Genomic DNA, 24,409 nt, shown 5'->3' on the forward strand with positions numbered 1-24,409 from the left:
TCGTGGTAAATACTCACAAGCAACGAGTCCGATTGCTTCGGGTGACAGGCATGGGCAATTAGATGTCTATGCTTTGAATGCATGGCAATTTTGTAAACAAAGTAATCACGTGATTGCATATATCCGACACTAAAATGCTATTATCGAGACAAGAAACTTAGGAGCTTCATGCATATACAGTTTGCTAACTGATGGTATGTGTAATATCAAGAGATGAAGTGAGTAGAAAAGTGCCAGAAGACAATAGAGAATAAAAATTTTCGCGGCGGTGGTGGGGTTTGAACCTGCGACCTTATTGGTACGACAACTCCGCCTGGCAGGTGAGAGCGTGGCTCTACCGTGTGAGCTATTCACGAATACAAAAATATTCGTATCAAACTCAGGTCATTTCTAGAACTCTCTCTCACCCACTTCTGGAAATCGCGGGCTCGCTCGCCAACCAACCATCGCGAAGTTACTTGACCAGCAGTTAAGCTTAATAGCCAATATTCTCAACACAAACATATAACATAGAAACGATTGGGACATTGAGTATGCTCCGGTATATGGGGTGAATTTTTAATTCAGAAAAGTGAGTGGAGCAGGCACTTATGTCGGTAATAACAAGAGATGAAGTGAGTAGAAAAGTGCCAGAAGACAATAGAGAATAAAAATTTTCGCGGCGGTGGTGGGGTTTGAACCTGCGACCTTATTGGTACGACAACTCCGCCTGGCATGTGAGAGCGTGGCTCTACCGTGTGAGCTATCCACGAATACAAAAATATTCGTATCAAACTCAGGTCATTTCTAGAACTCTCTCTCACCCACTTCTGGAAATCGCGGGCTCGCTCGCCAACCAACCATCGCGAAGTTACTTGACCAGCAGTTAAGCTTAATAGCCAATATTCTCAACACAAACATATAACATAGAAACGATTGGGACATTGAGTATGATCCGGTATATGGGGTGAATTTTTAATTCAGAAAAGTGAGTGGAGCAGGCACTTATGTTGGTAATAACAAGAGATGAAGTGAGTAGAAAAGTGGCAGAAGACAATAGAGAATAAAAATTTTTTCGCGGCGGTGGTGGGGTTTGAACCTGCGACCTTATTGGTACGACAACTCCGCCTGGCAGGTGAGAGCGTGGCTCTACCTTGTGAGCTATCCACGAATACAAAAATATTCGTATCAAAATCTATGTTATATGTTTGTGTTGAGAATATTGGCCATGTTTATGAGTTGTTCTCACTAAACTGTATTAACCAGACTATAAACGTTCAAGATTACACAGTTTGAGAGAAACGGATCGAAATGAATTTTGAAAGGAGTCTTAGAAGTGGTGGATTGCCTCTATTGCATATATTCCCTCTCATGGCCATGCGGAGTTGTATCAGAAAGGTCGTGGGTTCGAGCCCCCAAGGCAGCGAAATTTTTATTCTCTATTGTCTTCTGGCACTTTTTTTACTCACTTTATTTTCTGTTATTACAGACAGTTTCCTACAATACAAAAAGCTTAAAATTCATATTTCATATTCATATTTTGATTCTAAATTCAGGTTTTGGGGTAGATCAGTCCTGACATAATTCCGTTTAAGACGATGGGTTCTCTAATTCAGACAATCTGGTTCCGAAGTCGTGACGCCACTTCCTCTTAATAACGCTCACAGCAACCAAAATGGTTCCACCTGAAAATCGATAAAACTCACAGGCTTCCCTCTCCTAGCCATGTTGACAATGAGGTTTAAATCATCCAATCGTTTTAGCCAAGAAATATTTGATCAATTTGATGTTTTTAAAAGCAATTTTGCTCGTAGTAACGGAAAAAGTTGGATCCTATTTGTTGATAGTGGAACTAAAATGGTCGTTGGTTGGCAGGTGTGACGTCACACGTTTTGCCCTTATTAAAGTTCTAGTATAGTATATGTGAGTTTTTTGTCTAAGCGCATCGTAGCATCAATTTCATATTCCATTTTCTTAGATTGTTTTAGGTTTGGTCTTTCAAGAAACGAACCTTATTCAAGTTTTCATGCAGGTTAGATCCAATTTTAACGAACAAAGGAAAGTTCTTCCCCTTGCCTAATCCTCGTCAAAAAATTGTTTCAAATTTGTTCCATTCGTTTCAGGAATTTTAATCATCAGGAGAGAACAGGTCAAGGCCATCGCTCCCATGATTCCGTAGCACAATGGGATCTCCTTTGAATCAGTTGGAATCAATAAAGGTGCTACCGTTCCACCAACACGCGCCATGCTATTGAAATACCCTATAGCATTGCTTCGTACAACGGTTGGGTAAATTTCTGTGGCTAAAATAAAGAAACAAGACAGGGATGACGTGATGTTCACCTTGGCTGCTAAAGCTAGAATGACTATTGCTGTGTTTCTGATGTGTGTTGGCGCCCACATTGAAACTGATGCTGCAGCTAAGAGAGTCGTTGCGGTGAGGGAGGTAAAAAGTATGCTTGCCTTTTTTCTACCTATACAGTACGGGAGATGCATTGGGAAAACGGCATACGGAATATCAGCAGCGAAAAGCACCAATAAATTCACATAAAAATCGCCGTACATGGATTGAACACCAAAATTGATTGCATAGTAGGACAAAGCAGGAGAAAACCAGAGAAAAGAGAGAACGACAGTGTACAATCGATAGCCTTTTCTGAAGAGGTCAAACATCGTATACACACGAGTGTTAGGTTTGTCTTGCGACTTTTCAAGATTTTCCAAATAAGAACTGTCGTAGTTTTCTAACATTTGAGGCAATTTGTTTATGGTAACAATTGTTTTGGCGGCTTTTTGAAAATCTTTTGATTTGTGTTTAACTTCCAGCCATCTTAAACTCTCGGGCACCCACAAAGCTGGTATACAAGAAATAATACAATACACTCCAACTATCAAATGTAGAGTTTTCCAGTCCTTACACATCATGCCAGCCACACCCAACAACATTCCTCCAAAGGGCCAAGCAGGGGACGCTGCAAGACGCGTCCGCCATATGGGGCTCAAATATTCTTGCGTCAGGATATTGTTCAAGTTATATAAGCATGCTATCATTGCTCCTATAAAGAATCTTAACACTGCAAACACTTGCCAATGTGTTGCAAACATAGTTGCCAAACTTAACGCTCCTAGCAATGCAAGAGCAATGTACAGAATTCTTTTCCTTCCAAAAGTATCACCGAGCTGACCAGAAATTAGGGAGCCGACCAAAACTCCAGCCATCTGTATAGAAATGATTAAAGACAGAATCCAAGATTTTTGACAGGTCAGGCCCCATTCCGTAACGATAGTCGAAGTCTCTGGATTAAATTGGATATTTTGACAAGCTTCAAAAAGACCACAAGAGCCTTCAGTGGTATACTCTGTTGTATCGTTGTCTTGTGTTGACTCTGATGAGATTGTATTGTTTTTAATTAGATCGCCTGAAGAGTTCTGAAATAAACTCATAGAATAGTTGTATAGAGCGGATGTGTTTTGGTCCAAGCATCTCCAGCCAGGATTGTAGTTGCCAAAAGCCATGAATACGATGCTGTAGACCAGACCAATCTTGATGATGACGTCCACGAAAAGAACCATCAAGACTTGGAAGGGACCACATCCTGATGACTTGATCAGACCGTCTGCTTGGCCTGTGAAAAAAAAAAAAAACAATTAAAAAATTGGAATGAAAGCTTCCACACGGACAAATTGTGACTCACATATTGAAAACGATATTTGTATTAAGTGTATTATTGTGTGACTCGATGGCTTCCTGGTGCGTTTTCTTGTTGCAAAAGTCAAGCAATGTTAATCATGACCAGTGGCCGAATGGGTTACAGTGATGTTAAGTAATGCATAAATGTTTTTTTATGCTTTTTGTTATTGTTTGAAGGTAGGTATTGAGCCCGAAACGTCCGGTGTTTGGTTATTTTGTACATTATTTTGAATCTGTTATATTGATTTTTGTTCGTTAAGTAAAATTTCAGGTTTCACGATATGACAAAATCTGGATGTATTTTCTCTTTCAAAGCAGAAATAACTCTTTGATACAGAGAAAACTTGAAAGGTTAGTTCTATCCCGTGCCAAAGTACAGCTTGACCTCAATCTGAGGGAGCATTGCAATGCCGTGGATCTTTTGTTTTGGGCGGATGGTGAGATTCGTTGGGGAGATTCGTTTTTTTTAATGAGATTACTATGCGTTCAGGTAAAATACTCACAACATCCGCCAGACAGATATAACGTACCAACACACAAATTCGTGTTTTACCGTGGAACGTTTATAGTTCGATTGATATAATTTAGTGAGAACTAATCCCGATTGTGAGCAAGAAGAAAAATAGAACAGGGAGGCAGTGACTTGAACCGGTGACGGTTAGTAACGGGTTGGTTAGTAACACCTCCCATGTGTAGACAAAAATCCCGGCCGACTGATCGTAAGAGTCGACCGCATGGATCGTCACCAATTCAATGGACGCAAAGTATATAGAGGGCTTAATATTATAGAAATATCATTGATCTTGAGCCTGAAAAATAAAGGGGAATAATAAAAGATATTCCAAAAAGAGTTTTAAAAAAACCCAGTTATTTCCCCTCTAAACCTTTTATTCTTCTTATCCAATGACGAAAGCCTCGCAAATCAGAGAGGGGGAAAAGAAGAACGAGCCATAATAGGCTATGGCTAAGTCTTATCAAACTTAGGATTTTATCTAGCGCAATGTCAACTAAATGTGTTCATAGCACTTACAAGGAGTCCCCAGACCAAAAGCAACATTTAACATGTAGGATGAGAAATGAAACCTGTTAGACGCTATTACAATTTCTCTTTTCAACAGAGACAACACTAATATTGGCCTCGTACTCATTTTACATCTAAGTGCAGTGAGAGAAAATGAGTCGAGTGACTTTCTCAAGGACTCAATATAAATCAGCCTAGAGTGGGACTCGACCCAATGACATTTCCGCCTGTAGACGAGAGTCACGTGACAATATTAGTTGTAATGGTAGCACGTCTGACTGGTGGTCACGAGGTCTGGTGTGCTGTTTGTTTTTTCTTGTATTTTTCTTTCTGCTTTGCTGACAAAGTTTGATGCACAATAGACACTTAGATAACCACGCCTCTCGGACAGTCGTCATAATGTTAACAATCACAGTGATTGGTAAAAACAGTAAACTACCCAATGGTATGTGTCTAAGTAAACTACCCACTGTTCTACCGCTTGATCAATAGAACCAACACAGAAATCTAGATATAATATGTGCAAACTTAAACGTTTATAAAATGATCGAGAAAATTGTGTGTTAACTAGTCACCCATTTGGCGGTAAGAAAACAATAACAATGATCAGAGAAAGGTCGAATTCATTCACTTTATTGTTTATAAACTACCAACTCTGTTTGTCAGAGCACATGTGAAGGTGTGTCACAAATTACATGTTTTGATTGGTCAATCTACGGGTTAATTCACCTGTGCGTTCCATCTTGTTCGTCTTTCTGTTAAATCTATGGTGTCAAAACAAGAACAAATTGTCACCACATCAGTTGCCTGAAATAGAGAGAAATAACGATAAGTATTGAAATGTAGGCTCCAATTTATTAAATAAAGACAAACACTGTGGACGTTTCGGGTTTCCCCTTTATCAACAAAACACGATGAATGAAACAATAAGAACGAATGAGAGATGTTTAAACGGGTAAATATTTTTCCTTCGAGCTTCAAGCAGCAACATCTTCATGAAAATAGAAAAACAGCACCATACAGCACTTGATTCGGCAGATAAAAACCAATGAATTAATAAAATATGTCCCGACATCTCAGTGTTGTTATGTCGGGATGACCCAGGTACTTGAAATAGAATTCATAGCCAATAATGTGAAATTTTGGGGTAAATTTCTGTTTTATTTTGGAGAATACACATTTTTCTAACATTTCAAAAGTCTAAAATTCGTATCTTATGTAATTATAGTTAATGAATGAATGAATTAATTATGTCCTTCCGCCATGACAGCGTCTGAAGATTTGAGGTAACACAGTATTTCCTGGCATTGTGGAATGTAGGCATTCTTTTGGTGGGATCTTCTATGATATTTCCTCCTCTTGGTGTTTTCCTGTTCCACATTTATCTCCAGCTCTCTTCCACGTTGATGTCTACCATAATTTTTGTTCAGTGGAAAGGTCTTCTCGATTTGAGCCTTGTTGTTGTAGGTGCTCCCTTTATGATTGTAAGATGTAGAACAAGTTGCCGGATAGACATCTTTTTAAACACACATATTTTATGTGCCCACACAAAACACTTACACACACACTTACACACACACACTCACACACGTCTACACAAAACACACACCTCACTCACATAAAACACACACACACGCACACTCACACACGTCCACACAAAACACATACACACTCACACAAAACACACACACACACACGCACACACACACACTCACACACGTCCACACAAAACACACACACACTCACACAAAACACACACATACACACGACCACAAAAAACACGCACATGCGCTGACACAAACACCAAAAACACGCCCACACAGCACACACGCACACACACACACACACACAACACACGCACGTCCACACAAAACACACACACACACTCACACAAAACACACACACACAAACATTCACACATGACGACAAAAAACACACGCACATGCTGACACAAACACAAAACACACCCAAACAGTACACACACACACACACACACACACACACACACACACATACACATACACACATAGGAATTATGTTGCAAAAAAAAAATAATAAACATCGCTGATTCAATGGGAGTGATCTATAGAAAGTTCGAAGATGACGTCACTCAGGTCTTTGTTATTGTTTTTTGCCATCCGCATTTATGAGTAATACTCACTGAACTGTATTATTCCGACTATAAACGTTAATGGATACACACAGTTTTGTGTGTTGGTCCGTTATACTTCCGGATGGCAATGTTATGAGCTTCTTAGCCAAGCGCATACTATCTATATTCGATCACGTGATTTGGTGCTGCCCAACGACTGGATATTTATCTATAAATTAAACAGGCTGCCGTGTTTATGAAAGTTGTAAACATACCCATGAGTCAATGTCGAGCAGAATGGGGTTGGGTATTTCTCAAACTGTGAACTATCATAACTATGTGAGTCATATTGAGCATACTTTGAAATGTAACCAATGACACATGGAATTGTAATATAGATCGCTCCCATTAAACGATCTCTCTCTCTCTCTCTCTCTCTCTCTCTCTCTCTCTCTCTCTCTCTCTCTCTATATATATATATATATATATATATATATATATATATATATATATATATATATATATATATATTCTATATTAGCTCTAACCATCATTATCGAGCACTTTCGTACCTACGAGTACCCACCAACACTCATAAATGAATATATATATATATATATATATATATATATATATATATATATATATATATATATATATCATTCTCGCTCACTCTCTCTTTATTTATCTATCTATCTCTCTAGATCTCTATCTATTTCTATATCTCTTTCTCTCTCTCTCTCTCTCTCTCTCTCTCTCTATATATATATATATATATATATATATATATATATATATATATATATATATATATATCTTCTTCTAGGTTCCATGCCTGGCCCAGGCTTCGGATACTGCATGAATTATCTCTCTCCATTCCTCGCTGTCTCTTGCTTTTTCAAACAGCTCTTGGATTGTTAGGTTGGTGAAGCCCTTCAGTTGGTCTATGAGTGTTTTTCTTTGTCTCCCCCTGGCGCGTTTACCAGGTATTTTTCCACAACTTGCCAGGTATTCATTCTTATCTTTCCTTACTATGAGTCCGAAAAAGGATAGTTGTCGAACCGCTATTAAGGGCATTAGTTTCCTTTGTTGGTATTTTTGTTTTAGCACTTCTTCGTTCGTTTTGTGTGCAGTATACGATATTCTCTGCATCCTTCTCAAGCACCACATTTCAAAAGCTTCAATATATATTTCTATATATATTTCGGTCTATTTTTCTCCCTATCTATCTCTACCTCTCTCTATCCCTATATCCATCTATTTAGCTTTCTTTCTATTTATCTATCTATTTTTCTCTCTCTATCTATATGCCTAATCTCTTCGTTTATCTTTCTTTTTTCTCTCTATTTCTCTCTCTCTCTCTCTCTCTCTGTGTCTATATCTCTCTGTCTATCTATCTCTTTTTCTCCCACTCTCTCTATCTCTCCCTTACACACACACACACACACACACACACACACACACACACACACATAAACATGAAAATTAATAATTCGCACATACACACAAAAACAAACAAGATAAAATTTGATAAATTAATGTTGAACATGTGCTTTGTCAAGAAATTAAATGATAGAAGGTCATGGCCTTGACCTTTGACGGCAAAGATCTGAAAGTTTTTGCTCATCAACTTTGTCACTTTCGTTTAGAATATAAAAACGTGAGCTTTTATATAGCGCAATATCAACTAAACATGCTAAAAATGCTTTACGAGATGTCCCTAGCCAACAGCATCACAACATTTGTGGGACGATACGTGACACCTGTATGGCGATATTACAATTTTTTTTCTACAAAGACAACGCTGTTAATGGTCGATAGTCATATTACACCTGAGTACGGTGAGAGAATATGGGTTAAGAGCCTTTTCCAAGACTCAACTATGCACCATCCCATGCCCAGAGCGGGTCTCGAACCCAGGACCTTCAGATCCCATAGGCTTCGACAGTCGCAACGTCACTTCCCTCGTAACGACGCATTGTAACTTAGTAACTGGCTCTAAACTATCGGAACAATGGCGGACGCCCTTATGAAATATTTCTCCGACGAGCATAAAAGCGTATCCAGAGGAGAAAAAGAACAACATAAATATGATCATGTTTTGACTTTTGCACATTCTGATCACAAGACATATGAAAAGTTCCAGCCAGCATGAAGAATAAAAAGTAACGATTTTCTTTGTTTAGAACCACGATGGCCGCCGTTGCTGGGCGACGTGACATCAGACATTGGAATCCAATTGCAAGTGTCATACCGCAAGACCACATAGCCGCTTATTGATTTTATGCGCTTACTTAAAAAAAAACAAATAAAAATAAACTTGTAACAATGCCAGCCGGATATAACGTCCCAACACACAAAGCTATGCGTAACCTAAACGTTTATATTCTGATTCTTATTAATAAAGTTTAGTGAGAACTACTCATAAAATGGCTGGCAAAAACAATAACAAAAAACTGAGTGACGTTAATTTCGTTCTATCTATAAAATGTGTGTTTTCTCACCTCATGTTTAAGATCTGCACAAAATAATCGATGATTGATATACCATTGAATATTGTCTGATTATTTCACGTCATTCAAATTGACAATCTGACAAGTTTTATATTCCTGTATCCATTAATTAACAGCCCTACTCCTGGAAAAACACGTATATTTAGAAATTTGGCCAGAAAACTCGTCCTTCAAATATCTATCGATTTAAATGTCCCTCATCTTGGCAAAAAACGCTCAAACCTGAGACTTCGTAAATTCTTCCTTAAGACCCAGGTTTGAGAGTTATTTCCAAGATGAGGGTTATTGAAATCAATAGATATTTGAGGACGAGTTTCCTGGCCAAATTTTTTAATGCGAGTTTTTCCAGAGTTTGGTAGTTTACTGGTTAAAGAGACAAGCACTCTGGATCAGCGTTTGAACTTCGCCTTTGTCATGGTGTCTGCTCTAGAACGGGTATGTGGTCCAGCGGTATGACACTCGCTTTCGGATCAGAAGGTCTTGGGTTCGAGCTTCGCTCGGCGGATAGTTGAGTCCTTGGAAAAGACTCTTTACTTACATTCTCTCACCGTACTCAGGTGTAAAATAAGTGATTGACCGTTAACAGCGTTATCTCTGTCCGAAAAAAAAATTGTAATATCGCCTAACAGGCGTCATGTCCCGTCCTAAATGTTAAATGTTGCTAATGGCCAGGGACCCCTTGCAAAGCGCTTTGAAAACGTTTAGGTGATATTGCGCTATATAAAACGCTCAATTCTTTTTGTCATGGTGTCTGATGAGCGCTCAAGAGCTAACTGGACTACATATAAAAAAATATAGATGTGATAAAAAAGGCTCCCGGAATAAGGAATGATTGAATGAATAAATGGATGAATGAATGAATTAATTGAAAGATTGAGCGAATGGCTACAAATGCAAATGAGTAAATAAAAAAAGTTTATTCTATAAATAGCGAGTTCAATGACAATATAATCAAGCGGGGAAATCAAAAGTTTTACAATTTAAACTTTAAAGTTTGATTGAAAGAGATAAATGAACTAAATAAATTTAAGTCTTTATATCAGTGCTGATGTGACAAAAAGGGGAAAAGGAGGAACATTATGAATGGTTTTCTTTACGTCACATGTTTACTTCACTAACCCCCACCGCTGATCCGAGGAAGACCATCTGTTATATTATGTGTACCATCCAAAATGCCATGGTCTGATGAGCGATCAAGGACTGACTCGACGATATTTATAACATAAAGAAGTGATAAATAAGGCCCCCGGTATTTACTTGTTATTTCAAAAAAGTACAAATGACGAAATGTTTAAGATGATATGAATAGAAAGATGATATGTGATGTGAGTAAAATACTCACCACATCGGCTAGTCGGCTATAACGTACCGACACACAAAAACCCTCAAGCTTTTTTGGTCTGAATGATAAAATTTAGTGGGAACTAAACATTGAAATTGTTGTCGACGAACAATAACAAAGAAATGAGTAACGTCAAATGCATTCCTTCTATAATTTACGGAAGGTTACGGGTTAATGAAATTGACGGCATTTCACTCTTTGTTCCCGTTTTGAGACAGACAGTCAGGTGATTAGTTCTCACAGATTTGGGTCTATCTATATCTATATTATTATTATTATTATTCCTCTCCGATCTTTTTCAAAGGTATTTACAAGCAACTGAGTGATACCAACTATACTCCTTCTATTAATACTATACATTTAGTTAAATACTCACTTGTTCTGCCCGACAGACACGAAGAATCCAAACAACACACAAGACTATGGGCAACCTCTAATGTCGACAGTAAATATGGCTGATGTATTAAGTGAAAATTTACTAAATCGATATAACCTAACTGACAGTCTATAACTATAAACAACAAATAAAGGGCTGAGCGATGACAACTCCGCCCTCTTCATCTCTCGACAATCTGTTTATAAATGATGTTACTAATAACACGCTTTGTTGCCAAGAAGAATAGCCAAGGAATTCATCCGTCCCAATCTGAACAGGAATTTGTCATGCAAGCCTTTCCATGATGTAAATAGCACGTAAACACCTTATGACCAAATCTGACAAACGACTTTTTTCACATCTCACATTTTGGGAAGAAAATAATTATTTTAAAAATTGAGCTTTTAAATAGTGCAATATCCACTAAACGTGCTCAAAGCGCTTTACAAGGGATCTCTGGCCAACAGCAACATTTAACATGTAGGACGGGACATGACGCCTTTTAGGCGATTTTACAATTTTTTAGGACAGAGACTACGCTGTTAACGGCCAGGTACTCTTTTTTACACCCGAGTACGGTGAGAGAATGTGAGTAAAGAGCCTTCTACAAGGACTCAACTATGCGCCGAGCGACGCTCGAACTCAGGACCTTCCGATCCGAAAGCGATTGTCATACCACTAGACCACATTAAATAGCCGCACAAAGAGCACAAATATGTCAATATATTAAATTGACCCGCATATTTAATTTTAGTCACCAATGGGGAAGATTTATGTTATTTTCCCGTGAGCTTGAGGTATTGGTCGTATGGCAAAGTGTGGCTCAAAATGACCTTCTACAGAATAATAAGTGTTCACAGTTTTCGAAATATCCAACATCACGGTAGGTCATTTTGTTCCGCTTGATCCATGGGTATATTTACAACTTTCATCAATAAAGCAACGTGTTTACAATAATTATGAAACAGCCAGTCGTTGGAGAGCAAAAAATCACGTGATCGACAACTGGGTTGGACGAAAACGTTTAGAAATTTCTCTCCCATTCCAAAACAACAGACGTCAAACAAATGTAAGCTTTTATACAAGTTGAATTTCGTTTAAATTCGTGGATATTGAAAACAATGAACAAATGTGAAAACAAAAGACTCGAGAAATAAAAAAAGTATAAAACACCTAACCCTTCGAGCTCAAAATCCTTCCTCAGCCAATAAGAAAAACATTTTTGAAAAAAATGAACACACCCTTTTAATCCCAGATTCTCTGTGTCCTGTGGTTGGTATATTTCTTCTGTTATCGGAGCTGTTCTATATATTTTTGTTCGTTACTTTTTACAGTCCACAGACTGTAGCAGCGAAGCATCATTTGACCACAAAGACAACGATTTTCCGACCACTTTTCTATATTTATATGTGTTTTGCGGACTTGGAGACACACAGATTTTGACACAGATTATTGGATCCACCTATGGTAAGGCTTATACTGTATACTCGATATCAAGTTCAAATTATATATTCAGTCACAGTTACTTTGACCTACTTTGACCTACAGTAGAGGCGAAATGCGACCCATCTTGTCAACATGGTCATCACTCGTAATCGACGTGGATTAATAGGTGAATAAAAAATGTGATTTAAAAAAAACTGGTTCCTATTTCATTGGAAGTGTAAAATCACTATTCCGGGGGACTGAATGCATACATTGTATTATTGATATTCTGTTATCAGAGTGATGGCATCTTATTTTCTTTTCTAAATATGTTCTGGTCGTCAATTATAATCATCCATCCTTGCTATTTTACCCCCCGTCATCCTATTAAGCTGCCTAGACAGCCTGCTACTGAAATAGTTATGCCTCCTTTTTATAACCTTTTCATTTTTAGTACTCCCAAGGTCTGGTTACCAAGTTGCATACACACTCTCCGGGATTTAGGAACCAAAAGAATAGAGGATGTGACGTCACGACTATACTTCCTTATTTGCAGGTCTGAAAACTCAAATTGGTATGACATCATGATGGATCATTTTGTTCAGCTTGAAACTCGGGTGTGTTTACAACTTTCGTAAACAAAGTGCAATTTTAAATTTGTTAGGAAATGTCCAACCGTTGGACAGCAACAAATCATGTGATTGATGACTCGGTTGGTCGAAAACCAGAACGCAGATCGCTCCCATTACTAAAGCCACAACATTCACTAATTCACGTTACCGCCGAGATAAAGGTCCCTTGTTTTGCCGTCTTGTGAATATTGTGTTGCCATCAATCAAAAGACTGAACCACGAACCAATCGCATGCATTCTAAAGTACAATTGTATTCAGTAGTCTGATGTCACGCCGCCCGGCAACGGCGGCCATCTTGGTTCTAAACAAAGAAAATCATTACTTATTATTCTTCATGCTGGCTAGAACTTTTCATATGCCTTGTGATCAGATTGTGTAAAAGTCAAAACATGATCAAATTATGTTTTTCCCCCTCTGGATACGCTTTTATGTTCGCCGGAGATATATTTCATACGGGCGTCCGCCATTGTTCCGATAGTTTAGAGCCAGTGTTACTAAGTTACCCTGCGTCATTAGGAAGGAAGTGACGTTACGACTGTTGAAGAGTATTGATTCTGGATGAAGTACTTTTTTATACTCTCTTACTCGATCAGACGTTTCAGGCTTTTATCAAGTCTTATGTGGAGTATAAGTAATGTATTTAATATTCACTTGCTCTTGTTGTTAACGGAATAAGGGCTTGGAGCTCGGAACCTTCCTGGAACAAACACTTTTTCAGTGTGCATCACCGCCAAGTGGAATCAAAACTATAGATAGTTCGAAGATGTCGTCACTCAGGCCTTTGTTATTGTTTTTGCCATCCGCGTTTGTGAGTTGTTCTCACTAAACTGTATTAACCAGACTATAAAAGTTCATGGTTAAACAGAGTTTGTGTGTTGGTCCGTTATACTACCGGACCAACACACAAACTATGTGTAACCATGAACTTTTATAGTCTGGTTAATACTGTTTAGTGAGAACAACTCACAAACGCGGATGGCAAAAACAATAACAAAGGCCTGAGCGACGTCATCTGCATACTATCTATAGCTGCCAGTAGTACATGACTAGTAGTGGAATCGACCAGCATCATAATTTGTGAGTATTTTTCAAAATATCGTAGCATATTGATGACTGAATTGCATAATGACACTTGGCGACACGATGCATTATTTCCAACAATCACCTGTGTGAAAATTGTGAAGAGATTCTCATGATCTGTGAGGCTGGTTACTTGGGGTGACAGGCAAGCTCCGAATGTGGCAATAACTTATTCTATTGTCTCATTCTCATGCCAAAATATCGTTACCCGTGTCACTAATCCTCTAATTGGTCACGCTCGACATCGCGTGACTTCAGTACAAGATTAGATTCGTCAGCGAGGTCATGGATGCCACAGACAATAGGATTCAGTAGTCGTAACGTCACTTCCTTCCTTATGACGCATGGTAACTTAGTAACACTGGCTATAAGCTATCGGAACAATGGCGGACGCCCGTGTGAAATATTTCTCCGACGAGTATAAAAGCGTTTCCAGAGGAAAACAAACCCATAAATTTGATCATGTTTTGACTTTTACACATTCTGATCACAAGGCATACGAAAAGGGAACGAAACGTTCTAGCTAGCATGAAGCATAAAAAGTAATGATTTTCTTTGTTTAGAACCAAGATGGCCGCCGTTGCCGGGCGCGTGACATCAGACTACTGAATCGTATTAAGCATAGCAGGTCAGACCAGGGGAGGTCAGCACGTGATACAATTTATAAAAATTTTGACCTACTTTTTTATCATAAGTGTCCATAAGAAACATGTGCGTTACAGTCTCTGTTTCCTGGTGGTTCAGTCTATAACTTTCCAACTTTGACTTAAGAGTATAATGTGTAAGAGAGTTAGCTTATAGCAAGTGGGTTTAATGAGTTCAAAGTGCTTGTATAAATAGTTCGAAGATGGCGTCACACAGGTCTTTGTTATTGTTATTTGTCATCCGCGTTTATGAGTAATACTCACTGAACTGTATTAACTCGACTATAAAAGTTCATGGATACACACAGTTTTGTGTGTTGGTCCGTTTTACTTCCGGATGGCAATGTTATGAGCTTCTGAGCCAAGCGCATACTATCGATATCAGTTAAAGGATTGGTCATTATATTGAGTAGTCTAGGTCAGTTTTACGTTCCAAAGTAAAAGAATTGGTCATTATATTGAGTACTAGAAAATGACTTTCTTTGATCGGTGTTACTTGGTATTTGGGGATAATAGCATCAAATTATAGTCGGAATTAATTATTTGGTCGTACAGATTATTTGGGCGTACTGAACGTAAAACTGACGTTTACCAAAAGTAATATTATATCATAAAAGGCGGAGTTTAACATTAATATGTAGGAATTGACGTTTTATGTTTGAATATGATTTGATCTTACTCTTAGGGGTTGGATTGTAGACTGACAGGGAACTGTCAAAACTAGTAAGAGGTGTGGCTTGAAATAATTTACAATAGGGGAAAAAGATAGTATTGCTAGATTCTAGATTATTATTCTTCGATTCTGCATTCTACTTTACGATGAGCTGCACTTTCCTAAGTTCTACCATCTTACTAAAAATCTTTATTTTACGGACTTAGAGATATTCCACATATATATTGAAAATGGTTAGTTAGGCAAAATGACTTTACATTTGGATTGGATTTACGGATTTGGAATTTATGAAACTGATTGAATTATGACCATGCTATTTGATTTGGATTTGGAATTTATCACGACATATAATGGAACTTGGAATCTGGATTTTTATTTGAATGTCTTGATGTTGTACATTCAGTTATCATCATCGGCCCTTGGACTCTTTCGTCATTATTAACATCTACAACACAACGCAAATGATAATATTACTATCTATAAAAAACACCACTATGCGATCTCAAGCCATTACATATGTGTACAACTACGCCACATATGGTCATAACCATCAAAATCTCATAGCCTGACAGTGACCAGAGAATGGCGTCACAAAACACAGTCATGACCTCAAAAAGAAAGAGAACCGTTTGTTGTATTCAATAACATGCGATTCTTACACTCCTACTTTTTGGATTTCCCGACGTGTTCCCAATCGCTGCACGAGCTAACAGACAGTGCGCGTTGGGAACAAAAAGTTCGAATTCCAAAAAGCAAGACTGTAAGAAATGTTTTGTTTTACCTTTCAATCTATTCTGATTTCGTTATCTCTGAATGACAAAAATAATTACATGATAGGTCTTTTAAAAAATCTTATTTTAGTGAAATTTAACGTTTGATAATTTGACGTCAAAAATTATTTTTGTAACTTGACATCAATATTCGTTTAGTGTGATGACTAAAACAGAAATGCAACCAATGGGACATTGTAGAAATGTTAGCACTAATATTGATTATTTACTTATTTCATTATCTTTTGCTGGAATTGTCACGTGATTTTTAGGCAACTGTCAGGTTTAAGTGTTTGTCATGGAGGAAATAAACTCCGGGAGAGAGCATCATCCTGCTCGTCGCTCGTCCAGCGGACGAAGCCCTGGACCAGACTCGTGCCATGCAAGGTGCTATCGTCATGAAAATAGTGATGGCATGTTTGAGGAAGAGAACCTAGTTTATTAGTAGTTAGTATGAAGGAGGAAGAAGGATCAACTGCAATATATACTTCGTTCTAGTAAAATAATATCGATAGAATAAATTAAAACTGATCATTATTCAATTTACTCCAGTTTAAAATGCATTCTTAGTATTCATTAATTCTCATTGATATCAAACATTTCTGTCTTATATCAACTTGTATTAATATCTTTAATACACACACAATCTAAATACATACACAATACATTATTATTATTGTTATTATTATTATTATCATTATCATTATTATTATTATTATTATTATTATTATTATTATTATTATTATTATTATTATTATTATTATTATTATTATTATTGTTATTATTATCCTATCGTTATCGTATGGTATCGTATCGTATCGTTTAAGAGCTTATAGGTTCTAAAAACCTTTTAATGCTCTCTGTAAGCTGTATGCATAGATAAAATTTATCAGTTCCATAATTAGTATATAATACCAATTAATTGATAATATTGAGAATTAAATTTCTAATACATAAATGTCATGTTCAATATTCGTAGGATTATTTGATCTCTTTACATTCATTTGGCATTTTAAACTTTTAAACCCGATGTGGTATCTTGAAAACTATAATGTGCTTATAAATGAACAAGCCGGTTTCAGAAGACACAGGAGTACTGAAAATCAAGTAACCTACATATCCCAAGAAATAGAAGACTCGTTTCAGGATGGAAAGAAAAAAATTGTGGTATGGGTGGACTTTGAAAAAGCATTCGACAAAGTGTGGAAAAAAGGTCTGGTATATAAACTACAAAAATGTGTGTTTGTAACATGCGAATAATTTTTAAAAAACCATTTTAATATATATTGTAACGAGTCTATATCTATATAGATATAGTGTGAATAAGATCACCTCTTATTCGACAATATTTTAGTGAAGGCAAATTTAGATACTTTAATCTTTCTAAATAGGTTATATGTCGAATGTCATTATTATTATTATTATTATTATTATTATTATTATTATTATTATTATTATTATTATTATTATTATTATTATTATTATATTATTATTACAATAGTAATAATAATAATAATAATAATAATAATAATAATAATAATAATAATAATAATAATAATAATAATAATAATAATAATAATAATAATAATAATAATAAATAATAATAATTTAAGATTTTCAAGATGACCGACGTGTTCTTTTCAGTACTGTTTTGTTATGGAATTTGATGTTTTTTACGTTGCAACGATGAGGATCAGGAGATGAGTGTTTATTTAATATATTCATTTTCGTATTTGTTTTCTATAGTAATATTCGTTTCAACTTTAAATTCGTCCACATAAGTGTATTGATTGATTTTCATTGCATATTATCTAACCGTTGCGTTTTTTCAGTGTCATGATAACTACAAATTACGTCATCCCAATTTGGGCAAGATGCCGAAGGGACGAAAAAAAAAAAAAAGAAACTCAGATAACTTCGAAAACATCCCTTCCCTCCAGTCTACCCCTTCTAAAGAACTCGACAACCAAGACTTACTTCAAACATTACAAAATACCATTAAAAAACGAAATGAAAGATCTCAAAGACCTAATTATCCAACTAAGACAAGAAAACATGGAATTAAAACATGAATTAAACCAAAACAAAGGCGAAAGAAGGGAAATGAAAATGATCAACAACAATCTGAAAAAAAATCCAAACAAATCGAGATGACCGAAAAACGAAACACTTGACTTACTTGACTTAGATGCCTTTCGCGTCTCGACCGAAAGATCGGGTCGCCTTGGCTGTTTCCAGTATTTCCTGTGTGAGGTGTCTCCAATATTGCCGGTCCTCTGCTAGGGTTCTCAGATTTTCAAACGAAACAACAAATTGGAAACTTATTCGAAGAGAAATTCCCTCCGCATTTTTGGAATCCAAGAGAAAACACACGGAACTGATTAAATAGATTAGAAACCCAAGCCCAAATTGACATCACCGGAATTGACACTCGACACCGTACTGGCAGAACGAAATCAAATCAACCCAGACCAATAATTATCAAATTTGTAAGGCGATTGGATCGTGATATGGTGCTCAAGGCCAGAATAAAGTTAAACGGCTCGGGAATTTCAATATTTGAAGACTTAACGCAGAAGAATTTCAATGTGCTCAAAGCAGCAAAAAATGACGATAGGATCGACTCGGCATGGTCAATGAACGGACAAGTCATGGCAGTAATCATCAATGGTGTGAGACTGAGGTTGATCCACACAGTCCCCTCGATGCCCAAATACAATCAACTGGCGCCGACACGCCCAGCCCTCGAATTCGTTCAATCAAACAGACTGAAGACCAAATGTACATCACGTCGACAACCCCTCTACCATCACAACGCCAGATAGACCATCACCAAACCCAACGTAAAACTCATTACATTCCCGGTGGGAGAGAATTTTATTCAAGACGCCTGACATCGACACGACAGAATGCACACCAATGACTTGACACAGACCTGTCTGGAACACCCGAGAGTGACACCCCAACAAATGTGTCTTTTCATATTCCTTCATCAAATAATTTTGTTGTATTATATTCTAATGTCGATAGCTTACTTAACAAACGATCAGAATTAACATGTATTTTACAGAAACATAATCCCATGATAATATATCTTACTGAAATTATGCCAAAAATTAAACTTGAGCTTGATTTAGAGATTGAATTTTTTATCGATGGATATAACTTATTTTTGAATGATTACCCAAGTCGAGGTGTTTCTATCAATGTTTTGGATTGTATTGATGCCGATATATTCTCTTTTGATCATCCTATAATTAGTGAAAGTGTATGGTGTGATTTTGAATATAATAATTTACACATACTTGTAGGAAATATATATATATATATATATATATATATATATATATATATATATATATATATATATATATATATATATATATATATATATATATATATATATATATATATATATAGGTCTCATAATTCAGACAAATTAACTTTCATTAGGGATATAAAAGAAACCTTACAGTCAGTAGGTAGAATGAAATTTGATTGCGTGATCATTGTCGGAGATTACGATTTTCCTAACATTAAATGGACAGAACCATGTCTAACTTTTCCCGACTATCTATTTGTCGAGGCAATTAGGGATGCTTTCTTTATTCAGCTGGTGACACAGGCTACGAGACACCGACTGAACCAAACTAGTAATATACTCGACTTGGTAATATGTAATGATGATGATTACTGGATTAATAACATTGACCATTTGCCTTCGGTGGGGAAAAGTGATCATGGCTCACTCCTTATATCGTTAAATCTTTCATCCGCCAAACATCCTTCACATGTTTATTTTAATTATTTCAAAGGTAATTACAATGCCTGTATAGAAGACCTAAATGCCGTGAATTGGGATGCTCTTGAAGGCTACGGTGTGAATGAAGCGTGGGTGTTTTTTAAAGACAAACTAAAATGTATAGAATCTAAACACATTCCATTAAGACTTAATAAATTTTTTAGATCTAATAAACCATTGTGGTTGACAAAAAACGTTAAAAGTACAATCAATAAGAAATATAAATTGTACAAGACATTCAAAAAGTATCCTACAACAAATAATTTTCATAATTAATTATGTCAAGGTTAGAAATAACACCAAATACACGGTTCGAAACGCTGTGAAAACGTATGATTGGCACACGAATGTAAGAGTAGTCCGAAAGGCTTTTGGAGATACGTCAACAGAATGTTGAAAAGAAAACCAGGTGTTATGTTTTACTGAAAGATGATGGTACCAAGGTTACTTCGGATACAGATAAAGCTAATGTTTTAAATGATTATTCTTTATCTGTGTTTCTTCAAGAAGAAACTACAAATATACCAACTTTCAATGTTACAAATCAATTAAACGTTCCCGATTTTTATATGAAACAAGAAGACATAATTGCCAAATTGTTGAATTTAGACGTGACTAAAAGCATGGGACACGATTCTCTTCATCCCCATTTACTGAGGGAAGTGGCCTTTGAAATATCACAGCCGCTATCAATAATATATTATAAGTTTCTTGAATCTGGTACCTTGCCCATTGAATGGAAACAAGCCAATGTTACTGCCATTCATAAAAAGGGCAGAAAATTGGATGCTGCAAACTATAGACCCATCAGCTCTGCCCAAACCAACAAAAGGACAGTATCTGGGCAGACCCAGATCCAGCCAGTTTTGCAGCAATCGACACATTTAGTTTTTTCATTCATAACTCTTTAATTCTATTACATAGTGGAAGTCTTCTAACATTAAATAATAGCTAATGATAAATTGCGTTTTTCTCTTAGTCGGCGATTTCATTGACGTTATATGTTGCGTAATATTTTGAGATACTGTTCTTTCTTGGTTAAAGCCATGCAAATAACTCTACCTGTAACCAACAAAAGGACAGTATCTTATACGCCCGTCTGACATACTGTTCATCCATGGCCGCAAAGCAAATGCTTCGTCCGTTTTCACCAAAAGAACAGTATCTAAGTTGTGAATATAGCAAAATACGACTAACTCGATCGACAAACGTCTCACACTAGTCAAGCTTCTCAACGTCTTCCAAAACGAAGACATGGCCGTCAAAGTATTATGTCATAATCATACATAATACTTGACACCTTTCTGAGTCAGTTTATTGTGTAAAAACTGAAAGTAATAAATATCATAGTGGGGAATATAAAAACCGCACTGTTGAAATCAACTATTAAGAAGGAGAACATTAGTCTTTGAATCATAAAATTCGATTGAGAAACAACTGTTTTAAGAGTAAATATTATTTTGAAAGTTGGTTTTGTCCTCGTTTGTTTATTTTCGTAACTTATTTATTTCTTGTCCGATTTTCTCGATTCCTGTATCGTTTTTCATTTCTCTCTGAGACAAGATCGGTGATGTACTTTGTTTGTTTGAAATCTGACTAAACATACATTGTCTTTTTTCCCCAACGAGCCGTGGCTCACTACTAAATTCCAAAGGACGCAAAGAAGGTGACGCAACTTTCAGACGGTCGTCGAGAAAAGCTCTAATCTGTAAGCAACCAATCAGTGAAAAGCTGTAAGTAATGGTGAAAGGTTCACCAGCATCATCTATCAAGAACCAATAATTTGCTCTGAGAAAGTCTTGACATCACACGAGAAAAAAGTTTGAAACTGATGATGGATCTATGAAAAGTTTGTGGGCGGGATTTTGTCATTATTGACAATCGCAAGAGTAGGATGAGATCATCTAAAGATGTTACATGATTGACATGGCCATTTAGGTAACTCAGCATCTAGCAGAAACAGAATCTGAACACAAGTCTGCCCCTTTGTGTCGTGCATATTGGTATTTCATGTTCAACCTGTGTGTTTTTGATACCATCCACCGATAATTTAATTGGTCAGTCTCGCCAATCTCTACTCAACGTCTTGTCGAATTTCGTGATTCGAAGATTTACTTAATAATAATATTATAGCAATCACCAAGTAATCTGACGTCATGAAGTAGCCAAATTATAATGATAACCTTTATTGTCACGACTGTTGATCAGAACGAGAATATCCGTCAGATTCTAGATTGAATGAATTTATTAGCCAAAGTTTTAAAGTTTTCATTGGTTACTTTAAATCAAGACTCGGCGAAATCTCGATAACAATACTAACCGGCCATTACATAGAATTTGTCTCAAAATGTTAAAGATTTAAAAGATTTTTTTTAAATTGTAGAAGAAATATATAGATAGGTATGAACAATTAATGTATGTAGAATTGCGGTTTATCAGCTGATTTCTATTAGAAAACAAAATCATCCTTTTCTTTCAATGAGACACCATCGTGTAATTTGTCTAGATGATATATATCATTTTAAATTTACAGATGATAGGGATGACAAAGGTTTTGGATGGTTGTATAGGACAGACGGGTAAGGACGGTGACATAAGATATTTCTTTTCATGGCAAACTTTTATTTCGAAAAGAGTCTGCCCATGGCTTTTTGCTAGAATAAAGTAGCAATTTACATGCAGAACGACAGATTTTTCCTAAGGGAAACATTATTATTTGCAAAATTTCTTATTACTCCTGTTCCAAACTTGTCAACACAAAATGTATCAACACCAAAAAATTATATTTACTGCGTGACTTAACAAGTCAAATAATGCGAGTAACACCCCTTTTTCCCCCCAGCCCCCCCCCCCCCCCCCCCCCCCCCAAATTAATAATAAAAAAAAGTATTTTCTTTGTTTTCGATATCTTGCTAATAAATCATCAAATTAGAAAATGTTATATCTTCCTACATTGCACTGATCACATTATGCATTCCACTCGTATTACCCACGCATACGCAACCCTTCCCCCTCCCCCCCCCCCCCCCCCCCCCCAGCGGCGTGGCATGCTTACAGTATAAAGTGGTGCCCGACGAAAATGACTTACACATGCTACATGTGTAAATATAAAAGAAAGAAAAAAAAAAACTTACATACTTGTAAAGTAAATTTGCATGGTGATGTTTCTATTCCTGCAAATCTTTTCAATAGTTTGTTTATATAAATCACGAACGAATATATTGATTGGAGTTTGGACACTGAGGGAAATGGCTAAAGGGACACATACAGACATTGAATGTCAATCTAAGCGACCCGACCCAGGCCAGCTCAGCACACCGTGTCGCGATTTCGTTTAGGGCTCAGCGTAAGGTACGAGCGAGTCGCTGTGTTAGTGTTAGTGCACTCGCGCTATCTTGGTCGGAATTTGTTTTCTTTTCACAATATTTTTGAGACCGATTTTTTATATAATAATAAGAGAAAATGTTTTTTTTTTTCATTTTTCAAATAGCAAATATATTTTTGTAGTTTAAGCTCTGTTTTTGATAAGGTCCCTTTTGATAAATCACATTAGTAAAACAAACACAAAAATTTTAAAAAAAAAAAAAGAAAAAGAGAAAAAAATTGAATGAAAGAAGAAAAATAAGTATTAAAATATAAAACATGCCTTACCTTGATAATTGCACAATTTAATATATATCCATTTGAATAAACACAGAATCTTTCCCTCTGAGTTACTGAACGCATATAAAAAGGTATGCATTCAGCTGCGGGCTTGGGACCGCCAATGGCCCATTAAAAGATTCAACAGTATAATAATGCATGAAATAGGACTTGTGAGGCTGGGAAAATGAGTATAAATAATTCATTATAACTACAAAGATGACAGTTTGGCTATTTTCCTTCTCTGTTGTTGGATTTTATTGTCACTGTCAGCTTGAGTGCAGAAACGTTTCAATAAAATATTTACAATTCTGCGTGTAGAAATTTTGCTGAGAACAACATCCAAATGAAACAGTGCTGGAAAATCTTGAAAAATTCTTACGAGTCTTGAACGACAATGCATTTCTCCAGACATTTTAAAAAAAGTGTAGCAGTATAGAATAAGATGAAAAGTTGCAGTCGAAGGGTAATTTAGACCACCTCTGTCCATTTCCTCAGTGTAGACTTTGACATCTTCAGGGAACACGTCTCCATCTGCTCCTCGCAACTTTTCATCCTTTAGGGCCACATAGCCTCCGATATAATAAAGAATCATTTTCTCATCAGATGATAGTGTGTTAGTAGTGAGAGGAAGGTCGTCAATGATGAGAAGTTCCGAGTCTGTCAGTTCTTTCCCACAGAGATCACAGGAATGTCCAGAGGAGTTAAAATCAATATCCTTCTCAA

At 36.5% G+C, this 24,409-nt stretch overlaps 1 protein-coding gene across 3 annotated transcripts; it reads right to left on the reverse strand.

Annotated features, from left to right (window-relative positions):
- Positions 1-928: 928 nt before the first annotated feature.
- LOC144975498 (organic cation/carnitine transporter 2-like) lies at positions 929-23,843 on the reverse strand. 3 transcript variants are annotated; one of them, XM_078919651.1, is made up of 3 exons: positions 23,180-23,843; positions 5,421-5,498; positions 929-3,605 (listed from the first exon to the last, which is right to left on the reverse strand). In XM_078919651.1, the coding sequence occupies exons 2-3, from the start codon at positions 5,431-5,433 to the stop codon at positions 2,056-2,058; spliced, it is 1,563 nt and encodes a 520-aa protein (XP_078775777.1). In that variant the 5' UTR covers positions 5,434-5,498; positions 23,180-23,843; the 3' UTR covers positions 929-2,055. The 3 variants fall into 3 exon arrangements, with proteins under 3 accessions (XP_078775777.1, XP_078775778.1, XP_078775776.1); XM_078919652.1 differs by having other exon boundaries at positions 23,176-23,843; XM_078919650.1 differs by lacking the exon at positions 23,180-23,843 and adding an exon at positions 11,015-11,254.
- Positions 23,844-24,409: the final 566 nt, after the last annotated feature.

The sequence above is a fragment of the Berghia stephanieae genome, chromosome 6 (genome assembly GCF_034508935.2).
Source record: "Berghia stephanieae isolate SIO BIC M18660-M18661 chromosome 6, UCSD_Bste_1.3, whole genome shotgun sequence".
Taxonomy (NCBI): domain Eukaryota; kingdom Metazoa; phylum Mollusca; class Gastropoda; order Nudibranchia; family Aeolidiidae; genus Berghia; species Berghia stephanieae.